This window comes from Dipodomys spectabilis, unplaced genomic scaffold (assembly GCF_019054845.1).
Source record: "Dipodomys spectabilis isolate Male_0828 unplaced genomic scaffold, ASM1905484v1 ptg000096l, whole genome shotgun sequence".
Classification (NCBI taxonomy): domain Eukaryota; kingdom Metazoa; phylum Chordata; class Mammalia; order Rodentia; family Heteromyidae; genus Dipodomys; species Dipodomys spectabilis.
This window is the reverse complement of record NW_024870773.1, coordinates 33,032,555-33,058,690: the sequence shown is the minus strand read 5'-3', so window position 1 is coordinate 33,058,690 and position 26,136 is coordinate 33,032,555. Positions and strand designations below refer to the sequence as shown.

General features: G+C 40.0%; 1 protein-coding gene across 2 annotated transcripts in view; it reads right to left on the bottom strand.

The window, feature by feature from the left end:
* Positions 1-26,136, bottom strand: part of Spidr (scaffold protein involved in DNA repair) — a 312,386-nt gene that overhangs the window by 6,898 nt on the left and 279,352 nt on the right. For both annotated transcript variants that reach the window (XM_042686014.1, XM_042686013.1), the window contains exons 12-16: positions 24,071-24,158; positions 23,410-23,553; positions 23,257-23,316; positions 13,108-13,318; positions 11,711-11,863 (exon numbers count right to left, since the gene is read on the bottom strand). In XM_042686014.1, the coding sequence (XP_042541948.1) occupies positions 11,711-11,863; positions 13,108-13,318; positions 23,257-23,316; positions 23,410-23,553; positions 24,071-24,158 (656 nt within the window). The remainder of the gene's footprint in view (positions 1-11,710; positions 11,864-13,107; positions 13,319-23,256; positions 23,317-23,409; positions 23,554-24,070; positions 24,159-26,136) is intronic.

The window sequence follows — 26,136 nt, the reverse complement described above, 5'->3', positions numbered from 1 at the left end:
TTTTATTTATTTATTTTTGCCAGTCCTGAAGCTTGAACTCAGGGGCTGGGTGCTGTCTCTGAGCTTTTATGCTCAAGGCTAGTGTTCTACTACTTCAAGCTATAGCTCCATTTCTGGCTTTTGGTGGTTAATTGGAGAAAGAGTCTCACAAACATTCTTTCTGAGCTGGTTTTGAATCACAATTCCCAGATTTCAGCCTCCTGAGTAACTAGGATTACAAGCACTACTGGAACTCAGCTTCTACTGAAACATTTATAATATACTTATTCTGGTATGGATCACTACAAACCAAGATAAAGTGTACAGTCTCTACTTTCATGGAAGAAGAGTTGCTTAGGAAAGCTAATTGACAAAAAATGAGTGAAAAATGAAATAAGTATTAAACTGATAAATGGAAAAGACCCATAAAGAAGTGTAGCTGAGATTTCCCTTGAGGGCCAGGGAAGGCTTCCTAAAGATGGGACTAAAGTGGGTCTATAGGCTGACCTGGACCAGGCCAAACCTGTATCTCAGCTGAACCGCATACTGCAGTGTGACAGAGGCCAGACAGGCTATTGCCTTGGAGATGGCAGCCTCAGGGCCAGAACTGATGTTGAATTCTCTTAGAGGTGAAATATGACAGACATCACTGCAGATTCATCTTTGATGAAATGTGGTGAATTAGATGTTTGAAGAAAACAAAAGATGTGATGTAAGTTTCCAGAAAAAAAAATAGAAATTTCATTCCCCTTTTTTGTGGTTCTGGTAATTGGATCCATTGCTGTGTAAAGGCTAGGCTAGCACTCTACTGCTGAGTTATATCTCCAGTCCTGTTTTCATTCTTGAAGTAAAAAATTTCATTCCTAACTAGAAAAGACATCAAGAGATAATATCTGTAGAGGATAAAACAGAATTATGACCACTAGCAAGCTTAGTTTATTGAAGTGCATTCATGCAATGCAGACTGGAATAACTTCTTAAAAATGAGAATAATAGGTCTTGATTTTAAAAAGGCTGCCTTATTTAAAGATATTGTCTTTGCAAATATCAAAGTGGGTCAAAGGGAAGAGAAAGAAAGTCAATAAAGTCTTATAATGAAACTGGAAAAGAGTATCAGCTAATTTATAATAGGCAGAATCAGAAGGAGGTCCAAGGGAGAGAAATGAGGCTATATCCCAAACACTAGAGAAGGGTCTGTACTGTGATTAGCGGTGGCCTGGGTCTGCAGACTGAGCACTAAGCTGCAGCACAGCAGTGCTCTTGGTTAGCAACTACTAAAATGAATTAATGAAAAGTAAGCTCTACTAACAAAAGTTCTTTTTACCCTAGGGTATCTGCTAGTGTTAACAGCTCTTACAATTATATGGAATTAAGTAATTTCCTTTGAATTAGACAATAAGGCAAAAGTTGAGGAAATACATTTCATCTGGAGTCTACAAACCACTGGAAACAAGTTTGGATAAACTTAAATGATTTTCAAAGAATGGCTGGGAAATGCAGTGTTGAGAACATCCACATCGGAAAGAAAAGGAATCAGGCAGGGCTTCACACCCCGTAGCCTCACATGAGAGGCAAAGGAAGGATGGTGAGTTTGAACCCATCCTAGGTTAACTAATAAGACCAGGTCTCAAAAGCAAGCCAAACAAGAAAGGAAGAAAGAAGGAAAGGGAGAAAGGAAGACACAGAGTGAGGGAAGAAGGAAAAGGGGAAGGAAGGCAAGTCCATTTGCCAGAGGGTTACAGGTGATGCCAACACCTCATGACCTGCACACTCCCTTAAAGGCTTTGCTGTTAATAGTTTTCATGTTTAGTTTTTTTTGAGGAACCTCCAAACTGCCTTATAGAGTGGATGCACTAGTTTTCATACTGACCAACTTTCCCCACATTGCTAATAGCATTTGTTCTTGTTTGTATTCTTGATGCTGGCCAATCATTATAGTCAATGTACATCATGCAAAATTGAACTACATATCTTGAGGGTAGGGATAAGGGGAAAAATGGGGAAGAACTATGGAAGGGTAACAATGATCAAGATGCCTTATGTAGGGCTGGGAAGGTGGCTCAGTGGTGGAGCGCTTGCCTTGCATGCCTGAGGCCCTGGGTTCGATTCCTCAGCACCACATAAGCAAAAAGAAAAAAGCTGGAAGTGGCACTGTGGCTCAAGTGGTAGAGTGCTAGCCTTGAGCTGAAGAGCTGAGGGACAGCGCCCAGGCCCAGAGTTCAGGCCCCATGACCGGAACCTCCACCCCCCAAAAAAAAGATGCCTTATGTACTCATAATCTGCCCTATCAAATTGGGACCTCCTTGTATAACTACTAAGTAATAAAAAGTAAAAAAATGAATATATTAAAAGTCTCTGCTTAGAGCTTCTGCATGGCAAAGGACATAGCTAGCAAGATCAATAGAAAGCCCAGGATTGGAAGAAGATCTTCACAAGCCATACAACGGACAAGGGTCTCATATCTAAAATATACCTGGAACTCAAAAAATTAAATCCCCCAAAAAACAAATCTTCAAAGAAACAACTGCCCAATAAATAAGTGGGCTAAAGACTTAAAGAGAAACTTCTCTGAAGAGGAAAGAAGGATGGCCAATAGACACATGAAGAAATGCTCAACCTCTAGCCATAAAAGAAATGCAAATCAAAATAACATTGAGATACCGCCTCACCCCAGTTAAGAATGGCTATAATCAAGAACTCTAATAACAACAGATGCTGGAGGGGATGTGGACAGAAGGGAACCTTACTTCATTGTCGGTGGGAGTGTAAACTTGTTCAACCACTTTGGAAAGTAGTATGGAGGTTCCTCAAAAGACTCCACATAGAGCTCCCCTATGACTCAGCAATCCCACTTTTGGGCATTTACCCAAATGTTCACAAACAAGACCACACTAAAGCTACCAGCACAACTATGTTTATTGCAGCCTTATTTACCATAGCTAAGATATGGAACCAACCCAGATGCCCCTCAGTAGATGAATGGATCAAGAAAATGTGGTATATATACACAATGGAATTCTATGCCTCCATCAGAAAGAATGACATTGCCCCACTTATTAGGAAATGGAAAGACTTGGAAAAAATTATATTAAGTGAAGTAAGCCAGGCCCAAAGAAACATGGGTCCCATGGTTTCCCTTATTTGCAATATCTAGTATATGTCTGAGTCAAGCAGACAAGGTCAGTTAAGTTGATGTTAGGGAAATGAACCCTAAGATATGTATTCAAATGTTTTTTTCTTTCATGCGATTGTTTCTAACATATTTATAAGATGATTTCTTTGTTTCTTTGTATGCCCCTCCCCCACGGCATAACCCATACTTTCACTGTATTTGATGTTGTTATAATTTGTGGAGGGGAAGGGAAAAAACAAATTGTTTAAATATGGATACAGGTGCAACAATGAGATGTACAAGTCATTATGTCGAAAACGAACTTTACAACTTTGGTGTGTGGGGGGGGGTTGGGTGGAGGGGCGGGGGGGGGGGGACGGGGGAAGAATGGGATGGGAAGGGGAAACAAAGGAGGAGGCTACAATGCTTGATAAGAAATGTACTCATTATCTTGCCCATGTAATTGTAACCCCTCTGTACAGTATTTTCACAATAAAAAAGTCTCTGCTTGTCTTATGTATATCTACATCTATTGTAATTATGCTTGGGAAAAGTCCGTATCCATTATAAAAATGCCTTTTTAAAATTTAATTTTGTTGTAAAGATGCTGTACAGAGGGGTTACAGTTACTTGAGTAAGGTAATGAGTACATTTCTTGTCGAGCATTATTACCTACTTCTTCACTTTTGTCCCACTATCCCTTCCCCCCACAAGCTGTAAAGTTCATTTCCAGCATAGTGTCTTGTGAGTACCACTGCTGCATTGGTTCACCCTTTGTCCTTGTCTCAGCATTTTGTTATTCCCCCTTCCTCCCCCAAATCAGATAAATATACAAGACATAGGGCACCAGAATCAAAAACAGTGTCTACTGGGGATAAACCAAAGGGAAAAAGAAAAAAATATATAAAAAGAAAGAACTTGATAGAGTACATTGACAACAACAAGGTCAACAACAAAAAAAGACCTCTTGCTAATCAAAATGATTAACATCATTTTATACGGTCATATGTACACAGCTATTGAAGTATTGTGATCCTCTGCTAGGACTATCCTAGACATACACTAATCATTACAAATGAGAGAAACCATGGAGCCTATGTTTCTTTAGGTTTGGCTTCCTTCATTTCAGATGACTTTTTCCAAGTCTTTCCATTTCCTTATGAATTAGGCAATGCCATTCTCTCTGATGAAAGCATAGAATTCCATTGTGTATATATACCACATTTTGTTGATCCATTCATCTGTCGAGGGGCATCTGTGTTGGTTCCATATCTTAGCTATGGTAAATAATGCTGCAATAAACATGTTGTGCTGGTAGCTTTAGTGTGGGCTTGCTTGTGATCATTTAGATAAATGCCCAGAAGTGGATTGCTGGGTCATAGGGAAGGTCTGTGTTTAGTCTTTTAAGGAACCTTCATACTGCTTTTCAGAGTGGTTGAGTAAGTTTATATTTGCACCAACAGTGTAGTAGCTTCCCTTTTGACCACATCTTGCCCATATTTGTTATTGTTTTCTTGATAATGGCCATTCTAACTGGGATGAGGTGGAATCTCAATGTGCTTTTGATTTGCATTTCTTTTATGGCCAGAGATGTTGAACATTTCTTCATGTGTCTATTGGACATTCTTATTTTCTCTCCAAAGAAGTCTCTTTTTAATTTTTTTTTTGCCAGTTCAGGCATGGGCCTGGGCACTGTCTCTGAGCTTCTTTTGCTCCAGGCTAGCACTCTACCACTTGAGCCACAGTGCCACTTCTGGCTTTTTCTGTTTATGTTGTATTGAGGAATCGAATCCAGGGCTTCATGCATGCTAGGCTAGCACTCTACCACTTGAGCCACAGTGCCACTTCTGGCTTTTTCTGTTTATGTTGTATTGAGGAATCGAATCCAGGGCTTCATGCATGCTAGGCAAGCACTCTACCACTAAGCCATATCCCCAGCCTCTTTTTAATTTGTTAGCCCACTTATTACCTAGGAGTAAACTCAATCAAAGAGGTGAAGGACCTCTATGATGAAAACTTTAAAAAAGAAAAGTAAAGCAGATTTAAGGAAGTGGAGAAACCTCCCATGCTCCTGAATTGGGAGAATTAACATGGTGAAAATGGCAATACTGCCCAAAGCTATCTACAAATTTAATGTAATATCCATCAATATCCCCACATTCTTTAATGAAATAGAAGAAGCAATCCAAAAACTCATATGGAATAATAGAAGAAATGGCAAAAACAATCCTTAGCTAGAAGAACAGTGCTATAGGAATAGCAATACCGAACTTCAAACTGTATTATAAAGCTGTAGTTATAAAAACAGCTTGGTTCTGGGGCTGGGAAGGTGGCTCAGTGGTAGAGTGCATGCCTTGCATGCCAGAGGCCCTGGGTTCGATTCTTCAGCACCACATAAGCAAAAAAGAAAAAAAAACCAGAAGTGGCATTGTGGCTCAAGCGGTAGAGCGCTAGCCTTGAGCTGAAGAGCTGAGGGACAGCACGTAGGCCCAGAGTTCAGGCCCCAAGACCGGACCCAAAAAACAAACAAACAAACAAAAAAAAAATCACACACAAAAAAACAGCTTGGTTCTGACACAGGAACAGGCCTGACGACCAATGGAATAGAATTGAAGACCAGACATGTTCCCACAGACTTACAGCAATCTTTGATAAGGGAGCCAAAATAATCAGATGGAAAAAAAGACAGCCTTTCTAACAGTCAGAATTGGCTATAAACATGTATAAGACTGAAGTTAGATCCTTATATATCACCCTTCACCAGAATCAACTCCAAATGGCTCAAAGACCTCAAAGTGAGAACAGAGACCCTGAAGATATTACAGGAAGGGATAGGGGATACACTAGGGCTTTTTGGCTCAGGTGGAAACTTCCTAAATAAAGATCCAGAAACACAACCAATCAAAGAAAGGGTGAATAAATGGGATCGCATTAAGCTGCAGAGCTTCTGCATGGCAAAGGAGGTAGCAAGGAAGATAAGTAGAAAGCCCACAGATTGGGAGAAGATCTTCACTAGCTATCCAGCAGACAAGGGCCTCATATCAAAAATTTACCTAGACGGACTGGGAAGGTGGCTCAGTGGTAGAGTGCTTGCCTCACATCATGAGGCCTTGGGTTCGATTCCTCAGCACCACATAAGCAGAAAAAGCTGGAAGTGGTGCTATGGTTCAGGTGGTAGAGCGCTAGCCTTGGGCTGAAAAGCTGAGGGACAGCGCCCAGGCCCAGAGTTCAGGCCCCACAACTGAATCTATATCTATCTATCTATACATATACATGTATATACATACATGTATATACATGTATATACATATACATGTATATACATACATACATATATATATATATATATATATATATATATACACACACACACACATACCTAGAGCTAAAAAAATTAAACCCACCAATATCAAATCCTCAAAGAAACAACCACCCCATTAATAAGTGGACTAAAAATGCCTTTTTAAAAAGTCTTTCAGTTGGGTGCTGGTGGCTCACACCTGTAATTTTAGCTACTCAGGAGACTGTGATCTGAGAATCTTAGTTTAATGCCAGCCCAGGTATGAATGTGTGTGAAATTCTTACTTCCATTAACCACCAAAAAGCTGGAAGTTAAGCTGTGGCTCAAGTGCTAGAACTTCAGCCTTGAGTGAAAAGCTAAAGAACAGTGCCTAGGCCCTGAGTTCAAGCCCAGTACCTGCACAGACACATACATGCTCACACTTACAGAGAATCTTTCAAAGGGTCCTGAGGGAAGCACCCTACCACTGGGGCCACCTAGAGTCCTTCTGGGCTGGTCTTGAGCTCACTTCAGGTCCAGTGTCCAAATTTCTCCAGTAACTCTATCTCTGATAACCCCCTCTCTTCCCCAATTTCCTAAAGGAAGAAGTTGGTGTTAGCAATGGGTTTTCTTCTATCTAGAGGCTGAGGATGAGATTTTGCTACCCTTTTTTCTAGGAGGCATGTAGTATAAATCTATGCTGGCAGTCCCTATCCCCAGAACAGGAAGCCAGAGATCCCCAGTCATAGTGAGCAATGGATAAAGAAGTACGAGCTATGCGGAGAGAAAAGTCAATGTTGCAGGAGTATTTTACTCAGGAAAAGAAACTGGAAGAAAATCTGCCTACTATGGGAAGTGATTTTTTGGAATGTACTGATAAGAAGCCTGCTGCCCTCAGCAGGGAGTACAGTGACCTCCCCACAGAAGCTCTTTTCTGGGGACCTCTGGACACTTTCTATGGCTTCTATGCTGCAAATGTGTGCAGGGTGTTCAGACCTTGCTCTGAGAAAATCCTCAATATTCAGCTGCCTAAGCCTCAGATGCTCAGATGACTTAGCTACTGAGAGCTGCCCCAATCCCTAGCACTAACTTCTCACACATGTGAAGGAGCCTTGAAAAGTCATGCTAGCTCTAAGTCATCCTGAAACTCTCTTAGACAGGGAGGCAAAGGTGGGAAGATGGGAAGGGGATAGCTGCTAGTCATATGAGCAGCGGGGCAGATAGACCTGAGGGGGCTAGAGATAGGCAGACCCCTAGCAGTACAATGGCAGGGTAATGACCCCGGAGGAGAGGAGGTTACCCTTCCTGCTGCCTTGCCGTGGGTATTCCAGTAGGCCATGTTGGGCGTGTCTTTGCCACTCTGCAGCTGGGGTTTTGCATTTTTACCTGCTCTGTGGTAACAGTATGTTTTTTACACACCCCACTTATCCAGTAGGGCTGCAAGGGCAGCTTTGGGACAGCGTGCCTGTGGGTCGCAAATGAAAATGGAAGATATAAGAAAAATAGCTCAGAAACATGGAGCTACATGAAAAAAAAAAGGAATATGTGAAAGTAAAATAAAACATTTTACATTCCTTTTTTTTTTTTTTTGATCGGTCATGGGGCTGAAACTTATGGCCTGGGGCTTTGTCCCTGAGTGTCCTACTACTTTGAGCCACAGCACCATATTCAGTTTTCTGGGGGTTAACTGAAGATGAGTCTCACAGACATTCCTGCCCAGGCTAGCTTTGAACTGTGATCCTCAGATCTCAGCCTCCTGAGTAGGATTACAGGCATGAGCCACTGGTGCCTGGTTACATTCCTTATTCTAAATTGATCAATAACTATTATTGATCTAACAGTTTAAATGATATTAACAATAAAGCATTAAGTGTTTATGCCTAATAGGCAAGTGAAAGAAATGACAGTGATATTAAAAGGAAAGGGAAAGGAGTTCTTATCACTCTCTTACAAGGTACCCTTACTACCAGAGGAGGACAAGGCCATCTAACAGTTGTTTTGACTGCTTATAAATGTCATCTGCAAAATCTAGGGGAATCACCAAAATCTTAAAAAAATAGGATGCCTTTCACTAAATTTAAAATTTTATGGCAGTCCACTTATAAATCCTAGGCTGGCCTTATCATCTTTCTGTCTGTCTCCTAAGTGCTGTTATGGGCAGTGTCGCTACATTGGGCTAAGATTTTAACTTCTAAAAAATTGAGATGCTGAACGAAAGGAGAACATGGGTTCATATAGGATACTTACTCAAATGATAAAAGGCAAAAAATGAGCAGAAGACAAAGAATCTGGAGTAATAAATTAGAAAAGGTATAAATGTAGTCAGTTTTAATTCAATTAAATCAATAATCACTTTAAATGTGAACAATCCAGTATACAAATTAAAAGACAGATGATCAAAGTGAACAAAAAAACAAGAAACCTCTATTAAATATAAAGACTTGTGCTTTTAAACATTAACTTAACTATAAAAGGATAAAGATATGCCATACTAAACCTTAAGAAAGCTAAGCTTTAAAATTTTCAGAGCAGACTTCAGAGTACTGAGAATTACTGGGGCTAAAAAAGTAATTAAAATAATGATAATGGGGCCAAGTCACTAAGAAGATTTGGCAATCCTTAATGTGTACATAGTTGAGAAAGCATCAAGTACATGAGTCAAAGGGAACTTTGAGGAGAGTTCCTTTATAAAAACCCTACTATTATAGTGGGTGACTTCAACAACCCTCTACCAGTGACTGATACAGCAGGAAGAAAAGCCATCAGGATAGAATCAAATTGAGAGTTTCATCATTCAATAAGATTAAATAGACATTACTGAGTTATTCATCGAATAGCAGCAGAATATTCTTCTCAAGTTCATAGTGAACATTCTCCAAGAAAGACTATATTCTCGGCTGTACAAAATACTTAGCCACATTGAAAAATACAGACATCTTTGGGAGGGGCGAGGGGGAACACAAGAATGAAGGGACAAAGGGTGAACAAATGCAGCAATAATACTCTGTAGATACTACGTTGAAAATGAATTATACAACTTGTGGGCGGGATGGGAGGGAAAAAACTGGGAAAGAGCAAAGGAAGCAGTGATATTGTACTCTTTACTTGACATATGAAATGTACATTACTTCATAATGCATAATACCTCTGTACATTACTTCATAAGAACATTAAAAAGTCTAGAACTGGATGCGGTAGGGCATTCTTGCAATCCAAGCACTCATTTGGCTGAGGCAGAAGGATTGTGAATTCGAGGCCAGTAGGCTATATGGGAAGATCTTGTTTCAAAACCAAACCAAACCCAAACAAAAAACAATGTAAAATAAAACAAAAACTTTTGGATATAATGAAAGCAAAACTATACGATTTATGGCATTGGGGGCTGGGAATGTGGCTTAGTGGTAGAGTGCTTGCCTAACATGCTTGAGGCCCTGGATTTGATTCCTCAGTACCACATATATAGAAGAAGCCGGAAGTGGCTCTGTGTCTCAAGTGGTAGAGTGCTATTCTTGAGCAAAAGAAGCTTAGGGAAAGTGCCTAGGACCTGAGTTCAAGCCATAGGACTGGCAACAGCAACAACAAAAGATTTATAGGACTGAATATTTCACCTTTTACTAGAAAAGAAAATCTAAAGACAATAATCTAGACTTTCACTTGAACAAAAAAAAGAATAGTGCATTAAAATCAAGGAGAATAAAAATCATAACAAATAGAGTAGTAATCAACAAAACTAGGAACAGAATCTCAAGGAACTTAGACTCTGGTTCTTTGAAAAGATATATGAATATTTGAAATGATATATGATATACTGTGGATGAACCTTGAAAATATTCAGAGATCATTCAAGCAAAAAGTAGACTGGTGTTTCCTAAGATGAATGTATGGGAGGTGGTCAGTAATAGGGACTGACTAATAATGGGTTTAGGGAAATCTTTTTGCTCCTGTTTAAATAGTGAATTATAGAATATGCAAGTCATGCCCAAAATTGTTGGAAAAATCCCTGATCCTCAAGCCCCTGAAAGCTTCACTTTTAGAAATCAGTAGGGAATGATATCCAAGAACATATTTTAGCCTCTTTTCAAATTGCAAGAACATGGGGACATTTTAGATGTCCATCACTGGAGCAGTTCATGAGGGCCTCATATGCAACTGCAAAACTCTTGATTCAGACACCCCTCTGAACAGATATTTTGGCTAGACTATTAAGTGGGAGAAGCAAATGACAGAATAGCATGTGGCAAGCCATCTCAACTTCAGAGCTAAGAACACTCCTTCAAGGAAGCAGCTGAGTGCTGTATATGGAGCACAGGGGCAAAAGGGATGCACAGTGTTGCCTGGCTGGATGTCATTACCTCCTACTGAGTTTAGCTTTCACTGGTTCCAACACACATTACTTTCATTATGAAAGCATTCTATATTATATATATTTATTCATTATAAAGAAAGCATTAATGTGATTTTCAGTTATCCAACCAGTTGCTGAAACATCTTCTCCTTAGATATATCAAAAGCACCCACACTCTCCAGACAGACAGCTAGCTGGTCCTCTCAAAGCTGCCACAGCCACTATTTCTTACTTTGCAAACGGCACTCTCAGTTAGTTCCCCATCAGAGCCAGAAGCTTGTAGGTGGAGGCAGGTCTTCTCACCACTACACCCCTCCCCTACTTTACTACCCAATCCATCAATTTCCCTCCTAACTGAACTTTCTCTTAGATTTACTGCTCTGTCAGTGTCAACACTGTCACCTCACTGGTTCTTCATCTGTTCTTTCTGGATCGAAATAAGACCAACACCTATAGTCTTTAAGGTCAGCTCTTCCTAGCTTCTCCCTGCATCTTCTTCATTGAGGCTGCCAGTCTCCTTGTATAGCAGCATGCTTCTGATACTTGATTGGCTTCTCCAGCCTCCTCTCAGTACATTCCTCCGTCCTGCTGCCTATTATTCTACCGTTCCCAGGACATTACTACCTGCTAACTCTCTCCTGTGGGCTCCCTTTGTAAGTTCTTTTCCTTGCGCCTATGCTCCACATATCATTTGGATCTCAGCTCTAGACTCTAGTCTTTAGGAAACTTCCTTGACCTTCCCAACAATGGTAAGGGTCTCATTATTATAAGCTGGAACATTCAAACTGTTAGATTCATTTATACATTCAGTTGACTCATGTCTTTCTATATATATTTTCTAAGCTCAAGAGGAAAAAACCTCATCTTATTTGTTCCTTATGGATCAATGTCTAGAACACAACAGGCACAAAACAGTCTTGTTGAATAAGTGAGTATAAAATAGTACATTATTTAAGATGATATAAACAGCATCTCTGGCAAGATGGCTGCTTACCTTGCACTCTGCAAATGCAGTTGACAGGTGTGAAGGAGTTTAGTTCATCCAGCATCACTGGGCCAGGCAGTTCACAGGGGCCAACACCAGAGGCCACACATACAAACAGCTTTTGAGGCAAGAGGATGGTTCGTTCCACACAAATAATCTGACCTGACAACAGAGACCCTTCAGATTATTGAAACACTGAAGAAAATCACGTTTTCTTTGCTAGTAAAAATAGTGTTCTTCAATCTCTGAGAGATGAAGATCATGTCTGCTCCTAATCCCAAGGATGTGTCTAGCAGTACACATGCTCTGTAGAATTTTGCCTGAAAGCAGCCAGTGAACTTAGAAAATAATATACATACTACATTCAAATTAAACTTGGTACTGAGTGTCAGTGGCTCATACCTATAATTCTACTCAGGAGGATGCTGACATCTGAGGCAGTTCAAAGCTAGCCCAGGTAGAGTAGGAAAGTTTATGAGAATCTATCTCCAATTAACCATGAAAAAAGCTGGAAGTGGAGCTGTAGTTCAAGTGGTAGAGTACTAGCCTTAAAGGGACAATACCCAGGTCCTGAGTTAAAGTCCCAGGACCAGCAAACACACTCTCTCTCTCCTCTCTCTGTCTCTCTCTGTCTCTGTCTCTCTCTCTCACACACACACAAGCAGGAGTACATTTATTTAATTTTAGGACTTTTACTCCTGCAGAAAAAGAGCTGAATCACTGAAACCTTTTTTTTTTTTTGAGACAGGATCTTACTATATAAGCCCAGGCTACCTTTAAGCTTGTATTCCTTCTGTTTTAGTCTCTTGAATGTTGAGATTAAAATTGTTCAGCACCACACCTGAATTAAAGCCTATACATATGTAATGTTCTAGCTTCTGGTTTATTTTAAAAGAGGTCATCCAGGATATGGCTTCAGGTGGCTTCTGTGCCAACACAGGGTGCTCCCAACAGAGTCATGGAGTGGTCAGTGATGTCTCCATAGGACCTACCATCACTTTGAGGGTGCTAGCTTTCCCAGGTAGTCATGACAGGATCACTGAAAGCCCAGGACTGGTATGCTCACCATTTAGACCCCAAAGGCAATGTCTGTGCTGAACTGTTTTTTTCTTTCTGGTACTGGAATTGAACTCAGCACCATGCATCCAGCCCTGCTTTTAGCTGGTTAATTAGAGATGGAGTCCACAGGCTTTACTGCCTGGCTGGTTTTGAAACATGATCCTCCAGGTCTCAGCCTTCTGAGTAGGTAAGATGATTGACATTTGGCCAACAGCCTCTGGCTTGTGCTGGGCTTTTTGAAGGTGCCACCTATGCTGAGTAAAATGGAGGCATGTGCAAGCAACTGTGCCTTTGTGTGGCACTCATCAGTCATCCCAAATACAGCTGTGGAGGAGAGGCAAGCATACCTTGTTCTCGGAGAGCATCCCTGAAGAGAATGGTGTGAGGTACTGCCATGGTGAGTGCTTCTAGGACTTCAGGGCCCAGCACACATGAGGAGGTCACACAGACTGGCAGGGTTTTAGGGAGGTGGGGTTCACTCTCATCCTTTGTTTGGAGGGTCACATCAGTGACCAGCAACCAAATCTCCCTTTGCTCCAAAAGAAGTAGACTCTTCAGCTACAGTTTGAAAGTAAAGTCTGTCAACTATGCTTACATACAAAGTTAATTTGTAAAAGCAATTATCTTAGAGGATTATTATCCCTAATAATAATACTCTATCAGGGCCAGAGCTAAGGCTCCAATGGTATTTTTTGTGTGTGTGCCAGTCCTGGAGCTTGAATTCAGGGACTGAGCACTGTTCCTGAGCTTTTTCTTACTCAAGGCTAACACTCTACTACTTGAGCCACAGTGCCACTTCTGGCTTTTTCTGTTTATGTGGTGCTGAGGAATCGAACCCAGGGCCTGTGCATGCTAGGCAATCACTGTACCACTAAGCCAAATTCCCAGCCTAATGGTATTTTGGAGATATTGAACTTTCTACCCAAGTTATTCTTGAGCCCTGATCATGAGTAGCTAAGTTTAAAAATACTTTGAAGCATCAGGTGCTGGGGGCTTGCGCCTATAATCCTAGCTACTCAGGAGGATGACATCTAAGGATTGAAGCCTAGGCAGGTAAGTCCATGAGATTCTTTATCTTTAATTAACCACCAGAAAACTGGAAGTGGCGCTCTGGCTCAAATGGTAGAGCATTAGCCTTGAGCTGAAGAGCTCAGGGACAGCACCCAGACCAAGAATACAAGCTCCACAACCAACAACAACAACAAAAAAAACTTTGAAGCATACAACAGAATTTTGGTTACTAGGTAGGGCACAGCTTGTGCTTTATCTTGCAACTGCTTAAAGTGTTTCTTAGTAGTACTGAAGCCCACCTTTGGCTGGCAGTGCCCTTTAGCTGGCAGGGCTCTACTTATTCTCTGTCGAGTTAGGCAGAGTCTATCATTCTTTCCTTGCTGGTCCCACTTTTGTATAACTGGAATACTGTTCTCTATCTAATACACATACATTCTCTTTGGGTAACTGCTCACAATGGATCTCATTGGCCCTTAGATTTCTTTTTTCTGAGGCCTTGCAACAAAATAGGTGTCATGTATCTGCAACAGCTTTTGTTTGTCCTTAGTCTTTCTTCTTTACTTTTATTATAATCTCTTTCTTTTTTATTTCGTTTTTTTACCTGCATAGCTGTAATGTCTTTTCAAGTTCCATTAAGCTAGCATCAAGGGTCAAAACTGAGGATTTAATAGAAATGGGGCCAAAAAGAACCAATAGGCCAGAGCCTGATGGCTTGGCTAGTTGGAGATTCATATTAGTATTGCTAGTGTGGACTCTGTGACCAGGCTGAAAATTCAACATGGCTAATCAACAAGACTGCACAGAGGTGAATTCACAGGCAGGAGCTGTGGGTTGGAGTGGAGGAGGTAGTCTTCATGAGTGGAAGGTTGACGACATACAGGAAGTTGGAAGAATACTGAGAAAAATGAAAAATGCTGCTAAAATCTAGAGCAAACTTTTTGGTATGGTCAATGGATTTTATATAGAAACATAGAAGTAGATATGGATGTCTATGTACATGAATATACACACATCTCTTTCCTTGCTCTGTCCAATGAGAGGCTCTAAAAGCAATGACATCCTAATAGTTACTAAGCACATCTAGGATCCAAATCTTGGTTTCTAAAGGGCATTCTTCATTAAAGTTAGCCCTCTCTCTGAAGAGAGGGCTACTTCCAAAGTATAAACAGCAAAGATGAGTATGATACCTATTGTGTCAGAAGTAAGGGAAGACTCAAAAGATGATGGAGGGACTGGGAATGTGGCTTAGTGGTACAGTGCTTGCCTAGCATGCATGAAACCCAGGGTTCAATTCCTCAGTACTTCATAAATAGAAAAATCCAGAAGTGGTGCTGTGGCTCAAGTGGTAGAGCACCAGCTTGAAGCAAAAATAAACTCAGGCCGAGTTCAAGCCCCAGCACTGGCAAGAAATAAAAAATAAAAAAAAGATGAAAACATGCCCCAAAGAGAGCCAGCTAAATTCTGGAAATTTTGAACATTAAAATGAATAGCAGTGTGTGAATACAATCAAAGTATTTCATATACCTGTATGAAATAATGAAGCCTTTTAAAAATTGTTTTAAAGAAGGTTAGAAAGGATAAAAAAGAGCATTATATGTACTAAAGTACATTATATACAGTATGAAAATTCACAATATATATTCACAAATAATATATGCTAACAAAAGAGAAAAAAGAAAAATGAAAGTAAAAAAAATAGTAATAGACTATAATTTAATAAGTAAAAACTGAATCCACTGGTCCATACAGACATGAATATATAAGTGACTACTTAATTAAATCAGGGGAATGAAAATGTAATTAGGAGTAACTGCAGATTACCAGTTAATAATGTAAAAGAAATGCTATCATTATTGATTCAGGCAAAAACTATAGTAAATGTTAAAATGACTGAGCAAAAGTTTGATAAGAAACAGGACATTTAGTTTCAAAGCATCTCACCATAAAATGATTATTAATTAATAAGTGTAAATTACATTGTCAACTTTCAAGTGGAAAAACTTGGAAAATATCATGTTGACTAACTGAAAAGATAACACAGTTCTGGAAACAGTATTATGAATGTGATATTTCTGAGAAAAGTGAATAATCTAAATTTATCAGATATCAGAAATACCTAAGACAAGGGATATTTTTTTTTCTTTTTCTTTTCTGGGGCTTGAACTCAGGACCTGAGCACTGTCCCTTGGCTTCTTTTGCTCAAGGCTAGTACTCTACCACTTGAGCCACAGAGCCACTTCTGGCCTTTTCTGTTTATGTGGTACTGAGGAATGGAACTCAAGCCTTCATGCATGCTAAGCAAGCACTCTACCAGCTCCAAGGGACATTCTATTATTTAGTAAATAGTCCATATTCATAAACAAAGTCCAGGTCATAAAAGTTGAGATGAAATATTCTATTTAAAGAGGATGAAAGAGATATGGCACCATGCACTGCATGGTCCTGTATTGGACCATGACATTAAAAGTGTATTTTTGGAGTAACCAGCAAAAACATTTATTGGCAGATATCTTAAAAAGGGCAAAGATTTTATTTTTTATATTTTTGGTAGTACTGGGGTTTGAATTTAGAGCCTCATTCCTGATTGAGCCACAGCCCTTAGGGCAGAGATTTAAAATGCTGCTTGGAAATAGCCAAGATTTGGCCTATGGTCTCTCTTTCAAATGACTGATCTGATAAAATCTTGTAATTTCTTTTGAAATTACTGTTGAAATATTTCTACTATTAGGGTATGAACAAAGTCAGTAACAAGAAAACCTATAAAAAGACACCAAAGCTAGGTGTGGTAGTGCATGACATTCTAGATGTGGAGGCAAGATGATAAAAGTTTGACGCTACCATGGCTCCATAGAGAGACCATGTCTCAAAAAAACAAAATCAAGCAACCAGTTAGAGATAGAGGTAAAAAGGTGGGAGGATCACAGTGGAAGGCTCACTTTCCAAAAAATAATTAAATAATGAAAGCAAAAAGGGTTAGAGGCATGGCTCAAGAGGTAAAAGTACATACTTAGCCAAGAATTCAAACCCCAGCACTACTAAAAACAACAAAAATCTGAAAAAACCAAATAACCTATCAATGACACATCAATAAGTGATTGAAAGCAGTTCCAAAGTTTTTGTAATTTTTTTTCTTTTCTTTCTTTCTTTTTTTTTTTTGGTCCAGTCGTGGGGCCTGAACTCTGGGCCTGGGCGCTGTCCCTCAGCTCTTCAGCTCAAGGCTAGCGCTCTACCACTTGAGCCACAGCGCCACCTCCAGCTTTTTTCTTTTTGCTTATGTGGTGCTAAGGAATCGAACCCAGGGCCTCAAGCATGCAAGGCAAGCGCTCTACCACTGAGCCATCTTCCCAGCCCTGTAATTTTTTTTCTTAAAAATGGACTTCTTTATACACAAGTAACAATTTGAAAGCTAATTATGTCATGCAATAGGTGAATGGATAAATAAGCTTTGGAACAGCCAGACAATGGAATACTTATTATTCAGCAATAATAAGAAATGAACTCTTCAGACATAGAAATGGAAATGCCTAGTATGAAAGCCAGTCTTCAAATTTATGGCACTCTGAAAAATGTGAAACTATTGAAACAATAGTTTAGTTTTTTCCAGCTGTTCAGGAGAGGGAGGTAGGATAGGGAAGAGAGAAATAAGTAGATCACAGAGGATCTTTAGAGTAGGAAAACTATTTTGTAATATGCTAAAATAAAGGAAAAATGTCATACATCTGTGCAAACTCACAGAAAGTACATCACGAGTTAACCCAAACATATAGTTAACTTTAGGATTAACTCTTGATTAAGTTCTGGGTGATTATAATGTGTCAAAATATTCATCAATTGACAACAAATGTACCATTCCAGTGAAGGAGTGTTAATATAGAGCAGGCTATGTATATGTAGGACCTAAATGGGAAATCTCTGTACCTTCCTTATGAATTTCTTAGAAGCTTTGAACTTTTCTAAAAAGTAAAGTGTATTGTCTTTTTTTTTTTTTTTTTTTTTTGTTGGCTGTGGGGCTTGAATTCTGGGCCTGAGTGCTGTCCCTCAGCTCTTCAGCCTAAGGCTAGCGCTCTACCACTTGAGCTACAGTGCCACTTCTGGTTTTCTAGTTTTAGGTTTATTGGAGATAAGAGTTTCATGGAATGGGGGAGTGGAGTGGGGAGTGTAGTTGTGAAGATGGGAGGGTAGGGATGGTAGGGGAAAAACAGAGGAGGAGGCAACAATGCTTGATAAGAAATGTACTCATTACCTTGCTCATGTAATTGTAACCCCTCTGTATGGTATTTTTACAATAAAAAACTTATTTAAAAAAGAAAGGAGTTTCATGGACTTTCCTGCCTGGGCTGGCTTTGAACCACGATGCTCAGATCTCAGCCTCCCGAGTAACTAGAATTACAGGCATGAGCCACTGGCGCCGGGCTAAGAAGTCTTTATAGCCCTATTTAACTTAAAAAAAGTGTCTGAGCCTGGATGATACAGAAATCTACAATGTTACTGATGGGATGAAATATCAATATATCAATATTTATATTAATATAGAGATAATATGTATATTACATGTTATAATTTTATTTGAAAAGATATTTACCACAAAATATGACCAATTAATTTTTGAGAAATGTGCAAATGTAAGTCAAAGGAGGAATTCCAGTAATAACTGGACGTCCACAAGGAAAAACATGAACCTTGGCTTAAACCATGTATTTTAAACAAAATCTAAGTCAAGATACACTGTTAATTAAAATATAAAATATACAGTTATACATTTTCTAAAAAGAAATGTAAGAGATAAATGTGGGACCTAGGACTGACTAGGCAAACAGATTTGGCTTGTCTTAGATTTCACAATAAAATCTTGAAAAAAATTTGGTAAATATGACCACATCAAAATTAAAAACGTCTGCTCTGAAAAAAACAACAACTGAACAATACAATACAAAATAAAAACTTTGTTGAAAGGATGAAAAGATAATTTATAATCCCTAAGAAAATCATATTTGACAAAGCCTTTGTATGTAGAATACATAAAGAACTTTAAAAACTTAACAGTGAATTAAGAAGCAGTCCAGTTAGAAAATGAGTGAAAGAAAAACAGATATTTCACCAGCAAGGATAACACAAGGGTAGCAAATAAGCACAGGAAAAAAATGTTCAACATCATTAGTCCTCTAGTCAAATCTCTAGTCTAGAGAATTATAGTAATGGAAAAAGCCAATCTCAAAACAATCTGTTATACGTTTAATTTTGTGCCCCTCACTTCAAAAGAAAGATTTGTTGTGGTCCTAAAGTACCTAAGAATGCAATTTATTTAGCAATAGGGGCTTTGTAGCTTTAACTAAATTAAGAGGAGATAATTAGGGAAGGCATAATCCAATATCCTGGTATGTCACAAAATGGGAGAAATTTGGACTGATATATACACAGGGAAACAACATGAAAACACACAGGGAGAGAAAGTCATGTGACTGGAGTAATGTATCTATATGCCAGGAAATGCCAAGTATTGCCAGGAAACAGTGGAAGCTGTAGGAGGCAGGGAATATCCTCCCTTAGGGTTGTTAGAGGAGCACAACTCTAGATTTCAGATTGCTTGGCTCTGTAGGGTATGAGAATAAGTGTGTGTGTGTGTGTGTGTGTGTGTGTGTGTGTGTGTGTGTGTGTGTGTGTGTGTGTGTGTGTGTGTGTGTGTTGAGGATTGAATTCAGAGCCTTGCATATACTAGGCAAGTGTTTTAGCACACGAACAGCCATTTATGTTTGTATTATGGTTTTGAGTTAGGATTCTATGCTTTTGTCTAGGCTAGTCTTTTTTTGTTTTTGTTTTTGTCAGTTGTAGAGCCTGAACTCTTGGCCTGGGTGCTGTCCCTCAGCTCTTCAGCTCAAGGCTAGCACTCTACCACTTGAGCCATAGCACCACTTCAACATTTTCTGCGTATGTGGTGCTGAGGATTGAACCCAGGGCTTCATGCATGCAAGGCAAGCACTCTACCACTGAGCCACCTTCCCAGCCGTCTAGGCTAGTCTTGAACTTAAGATCCTTTTGTTTCTGCCTCTTGAGTAGTTGAGATACTGTAGCTGGGATTACAGATGTATACTATTATACCCAGCAATGTTGTGTTTAAGCCATCTGGTGGGCTGGAGATATATAGTTTAGTGTAGAGTGTTTATCTAGCATGTGCCAAACCCTGGGTTCCATTCACAGCAACACACAAACACACACACACACACACACACACACACACACACACAGAGAAAAGCATTCATCTAGGTTTTAGAACTAGGTGTATACTGCATGGTCTTTTATGTAGATAACAATTATAAAATAACACAACAATGGAGAGCATAGCAGTAACCAGAGGTAGGGAGAGGGAAGGGTATGGGTGTTGCTGTAGAAGGGGTAAAGGCAATTAATGTGGTGAAGTAGAGCAGATTCCATCACAGCAAGTGTGGTGATAGTTATATAAGGCTAGAAGCAACAAAATGCACTTGAGCCCATAGACATATATATACATATACACAACTGTATAGGCAAAGTCTGAATCAGCTTTTTGGACTGTGCTAGTGTGAGTTTCTTTGCTTTGTGCTTTAGGTATTGTGATTGTGAAGTTGGCAAGGGGAAGGTACATGGGGTATTTTGGTATATTCACTGAAATACATACTTTGAATCTATAATTACTTAAAATCATAAATAATTTTAAGAGCCCTCTATTTTCTTTTCTTTTTCTATTTCTTTTTGGTCAGTCGTGGGGCTTGAACTCTGGGCTTGGGTGCTGCCCTTGTGCTCTTCAGCTCTAGGCAAGTGCTCTACCACTTGAGCCACAGCATCACTTCCAAAGAACGCTCTATTGTTCTATAACTGAGTTACTAGTTTAATGGAAATACAACTGCATCTTTTTTTTTTTGTTTTTGGTTGGTCAAGAGGTTTGAGTTCAGGACCTTGGAGCTGTCACTGAGCTCTTCTGCTCAAGGCTAGTGCTCTATCACTTTGAGCCATAACACCACTTCCCTGCTGCATTGTTAAAAAAATGATTTGGGTTCTCATCATGATTCACAGCCATTCTAAAAGACAGCCCTTACTAAAGAGAATGCAGGCAACTGCCTGAGGAAGGGCGGAAGGGCTGACCAAGGCCTCAGCTGTTTCATTTCCTCCTGAGGAAGCTGGTTTTCTATACCACAAAAGCACATGTAAGAGATAAACACAGTTTTACTGGATCAAGGAACCTGTTCCATTGGGTTCCCAGTCTTTAACTTGCACCTGGTGATAGGGTCATCAGGTTTTTGCTTTTTGTTTTTGTGTGTTGTGGGGCTTGAACTCTGAGCCTAGGTGCTGTCCCTGAGCTCTTTAGCTCAAGGCTAGTGCTCTACCACTTTGAGCCACAGTGCCACTTCCAGTTTTCTGGCAGTTAATTGGAGATGAGAGTCTCATGGACTTTCCTGCTTGGGCTGACTCTGAACTGCAATCCTTAGATATCAGCCTTCTTCGTAGCAGGATCATCAGTTCTTAGGTACACACATTTCACAGAAAGCCCAGCTTGCTGTCCCTGCATGGTAGGGGCCTATTGCTTGTACAGGAAACATTTAGTGTTCCTTCCCAGCCTCCTTGCTTAGTGGGGTGGAGAACTCAGTTTGTCTTCATTTGCTCTTGTGCTCCCCTGTACTGGGGATTGGAGTGAGCATTTGACACTTGTCTTCCCTCCGCTCAACATTTACTCTCAGCTGGAAAGTCTTGTGTAGGAGTATGTGCTACCACAGCCTCTGAAGACAGCATTATACCTTCAGAGTAAATGGTTCCTGCACAGTGAACCTAGTCTAACTGCAAGGCCTGGAATGTGTTTTGGAATAACAGGAATGTGTCAGATGCTCAGTGTGTCTTTACACACTCAGTGTTCTGCAGATTCACATAGGAACACAAACTCAGCCTTCAGTACGTCTCACATTTACAAAGTAAGAGATAATATCATGTACTCATTCATACAGCATATACAGCATTCAAGCTGACCTTGTCCTTGTCTTCTGAGCCAAACACACCTCACAGGGAGCCCAATGAAAATCGTATGGACTAAGGGGCCAGTAAACTGTGGCCTGAGGCTAATCTGGCCTGTTATCTGCTTATATGTAGCATGCAAGCTAAGTATGATTTATTTGTTAAAAAAATTTTTTTTTGCTGGGCTTGGTCCAGGCATGGTGACTTATGCCTGTAATCCTAGCTGCTTAAGAGGCAGATAATGGGAGGACAATGGACAGAGGCCAGCTCTGACGAAATGTTAGCAAGAGCTCATCTTAGTTAATATACAAGTTATATGGAAGGCATAAATAGGAGATCTCAGGCTAAGGCCAGCCAGGGCAAAGCTACAAGATCCTACTTGAAAAATAGCTAAAACATAAACGCCTAGGGTGTATGGTTCAAATTTAGAGTGTCTGTCTAGCTAGCATCAGGCTTTGAGATCAAATTCCAGTTTTGTGGGGGAAAACTAGGCAGTCTCTGGTGTCACCACCTTGTGCCTATGTTGTTAAGTCATGCCGAGTACCTAGTTACTCCCAGACCAGTCTTCAGCTTCCTCAATGATCAATTTTCCTGTTTGGGCTGCTGAGCACGCACAAGGAATGCAGGGCCCTGTCTGCTTCTGCACAGAATGGAGGCAACTCAGGGGTCTTGCTCTCTCCAGTCCTGGAGCGGATGCACTGGAGCACTTCAGGGCTTAACAAATGGAATATGTTCTGTGCCTCTCAGTTGAATAGATTTATGTGTCTAAAAAGGCTCCAAAGTGGTAAACCTGTCCATGTATTCAGATTGCCAAGGTGTTTGTTTTCCACTTCCATGCTTAGCTGACCCAACAGCAATCTCCTCTTGGCTGCCACTACCTAGAACCACCCAAGGCCTTATAAGGGTCCTAGGGTACCTTCCACTGGAGAAGGCTTTGGTGTTCCCACAAGTAGCTGAACTCGATCCTGCAAATGCCACTTCTACCACTTAGGTTTCAGGTTTTCTTTCCTTTCTGCAACCTACCTAAATGTCAGAAAAACAAACATTATAAGGCCAAGAATGTTTGGGGAGGGATACGGTGACACATAGACTTTTTTTTACCCTAGTTCTTTGCATAGCAACACATGCCCACAGTGGAACAGCTACACCTTTTCTTTTTCTGGTGCTGGGATAGAACTCAGGCTTCTGCACAAGCTAGGTAAGTGCTCTATCACTGAGCTATACCCCAGCTCAGAATGAGTGTACTGCCATTTCAGCATGGGCCAAGTTGACCTGAAGTTTAAAGGCAATTTTCTGCTATGAAGCACAATAATTCCTAATTATTCTTCTTCATATCCCCTGTGTGTATGTGTAGGTGGAGAGAGAGAGGGGGGAGGGAGAGAGGCAGAGGTGGGGGAGAGGGAGAAGGAAGAAAGGGAGAGAGGGAAAAGAGGAGGAGGGGAAGGAAAGGGAGGGAAAGAGAGAGAGGGAGAGGGAGAGGGAGGCAGAGAAAGAAATAGAGAAATTACCTGTGGCCTTTGATAAATCACTCTGGCATAGAAACTGCACCGGGCAACCACATCAGGCATCTGGAAAGGCATTGAGAAAGATTAGTAACATCATACAAACCACACAGGCATGGTCAAAGTACTCAAAGAACTTGTTAGAAACAAAGATATTACCTGGAGAATTTCTTTTAAGTAGTGGAGAACTGGAGGCTGGTAAAGTTTCAAAAGAGAATTATCTTCAATTATGTCAATTTGTCCCACACTGGGAAGAGCTGAGAGGATATAGCAGAAGGCAGGAGGAGGCAGATTAGTTTTTACCTGTTGAAAATGAAGGTAAAGGTAGAACATAAATGTATTGTTGAATATATACTTAACAAATATCTTTTTAAAATCTTCTCTTTCATATATTTATGATTGCTTATTGAAGGAATAGTTACAGATTCTATTCTGTCCCTGATCTAATTAGTGCTTTAGAGTTGGTTATATGAATAATTAGAAGGGGATGGGAAAACACCATTGCTGGTTTGGAATGAGGCTTAAATCTAGACTGCTGCAACAACCTGTGAGGATTGTAGTTTAAAAATTCAGAGTAAATTAACCTGAGAAGCAGAGAAGCATGCTGTGCAGCACAGCAGCCAGAGCGTGGACTCTGGAGCTAGAGGACGAGATCACAATCTCAGTGCTAAATTACATTCACGTGTAACCACAGATATAGGAACTAGCTGCAAGGGTTCCTTGCTGCTACTGCAGAGACTAGAAGTCTATAGATTGGGAAAGTATCTGGCTTGCTACTGGTTTACCAAGAAGGGCGGGGAGTCTTGGATAATGGACTTACTTCTTCACAGGGCTGGTCTTGGCTGGGGGTTTTCAGTGGCATCATTGAGGGCCACAGGGTGTCAATCAAACTGAAGAGTCCAGGTGTCCTAGAATAAGAAAACACATTGACACAAATATTCATCTAAAATATTTCCTATTAAGTGTCTGGTCAGCTGTTGAAATAGTCAAAACAGAAACCAGCCAAGGAGCTACAATTTCAGATGGCCTATACCATCTGTGGGACACTGACACACTGACACAGGTGATAACTCAACTGCAAGATAGGAGATTGCTCATTAAATTATAACACTCTGTACCATGACATATATCCAGCCACTCAAACAGTTATGTACAAAACAATTAAGAAGTGATGACCCATACCTGTAATCCTAGCTCTTGTTAGGTGGGGACATAGCTAGATCTTGTCTCAAAGACCAAAATCACTAATCAAAAACCAAACAAACCAAAACATTAAAAAAAAAATCAAACAAAACCCTACCCTTAATGATACAGAACATGGTTGAAAACCAGGCAACAAATTAATTGTCTCTTTGTATGTATGTATCTAGGGGTTATCTGAGGAAGACACACACACAAACACACACAAACACACACACAATTGTACAATTATGCTAGGACTTGAACTCAGAGCCTGGACATTGTCCCTTAGCTTTTTCACTCAAGGCTGGTGCTTTACTACTTGAGCAGCTCACCGTCCAGCTTTTTAGTAGTTAAGTAATGATATAGAATCTTTCAGACTTTTCCTGCCTAGGCTAGCTTTGAACCACAACCCTCAGTTCTCAGCCTCCTAGGTATCTAGGATTATAGGCATAAACTACTGGCAAATGATGGTTTCTTATATTTTTTCCAAAACAGAGAGCTTATGTTCAGGAGGGTTATATTCTGATGAAGCCATAATTTGAAAATACTGCATATAAAATACATTAAATCTGAGTGTGTATAACACACATATAAGCACATATAATTCTGCTTAATTTATTAAATATCATAGCTCAGCAAACTAGTACACCATGGAATTCTTTTCCATGATATTTTTGAAAAGATCAAAATCTGAAGCACAGCTTCTGCTGAAATCCATATGGTTTTTATACTATCATAAACTCACAAAGTTTTAAGTTGAAGCATTGGAAAGCAGGGACCATTTGTATATTACTTATATAGTAAGAAAACGAACACAAACAGACATTCTATGATTCCACTTATATGGTTCTTGCCTAAGATCTGACTTTCTAAGACAGAACTTCAACCTTTAATCCAGCCCGTTGTTAATGGAGGCAGAAAGAAACACTTGGTTCTCTCTGTAGCTCTACCTTTATGTACATTCAGAAAGTCAGTTATTAGACCTTGTGTTTCTCTTTAGTACCTGGTGGTCTGTACTGCTGCAAGGAGTAAAAGATATGAGCATAGCAGTGTTTTAGAGTAGGTTGTAATATATCTGATGTTGTATTATTAGTAATGTTATTATTAGGAACATGAACTTGTATGCAGCTTTTGCTCAAAAGTTTGTCTAGCTTTTTTTCCTTTAGCTATGTAGCCCAGGCTGTCACATAAGAAGAAAACTCTCTAAGAGAACATTAAGGCCATGAACAAAATAGAGTACATGGATGATGTGGTGGACATGGTGTCAGTGCAGACACTGAAAGAGCAGATGAAGTAACAAGGATGACACTGAAAGGTCACAGTCACATTACTATCTTCACCCCGATTCCAAAAACTTCTTTCCCTGGGTGTGCCTCTCTCAGACAAAACAAACGAACAGATAGAACTACAATCAAAGAAAGGCTGGCCTGACAACCAATTTGGACCTTCAGAGAAAAGCAACAGCAACAAACCCACTAATCATCAGTCAGGATGCATTTGCTGGAAACTAAAGCCTAGTTTTAGCAAGAGCACTGGCTGTTTTGGTGGGTAAAGGGTGGCTAACATAGCTCAGAGACTTGGATTTTTCCCTCACTGTCTACTTGCTAAGGCTAGGAGTGTGAAATTTCAAATACTTTTCATTCTTCATATAATCTTTTGAACAAATAATGAAAAAAGATATCTTAATTTCCTTAAGAAACAGGA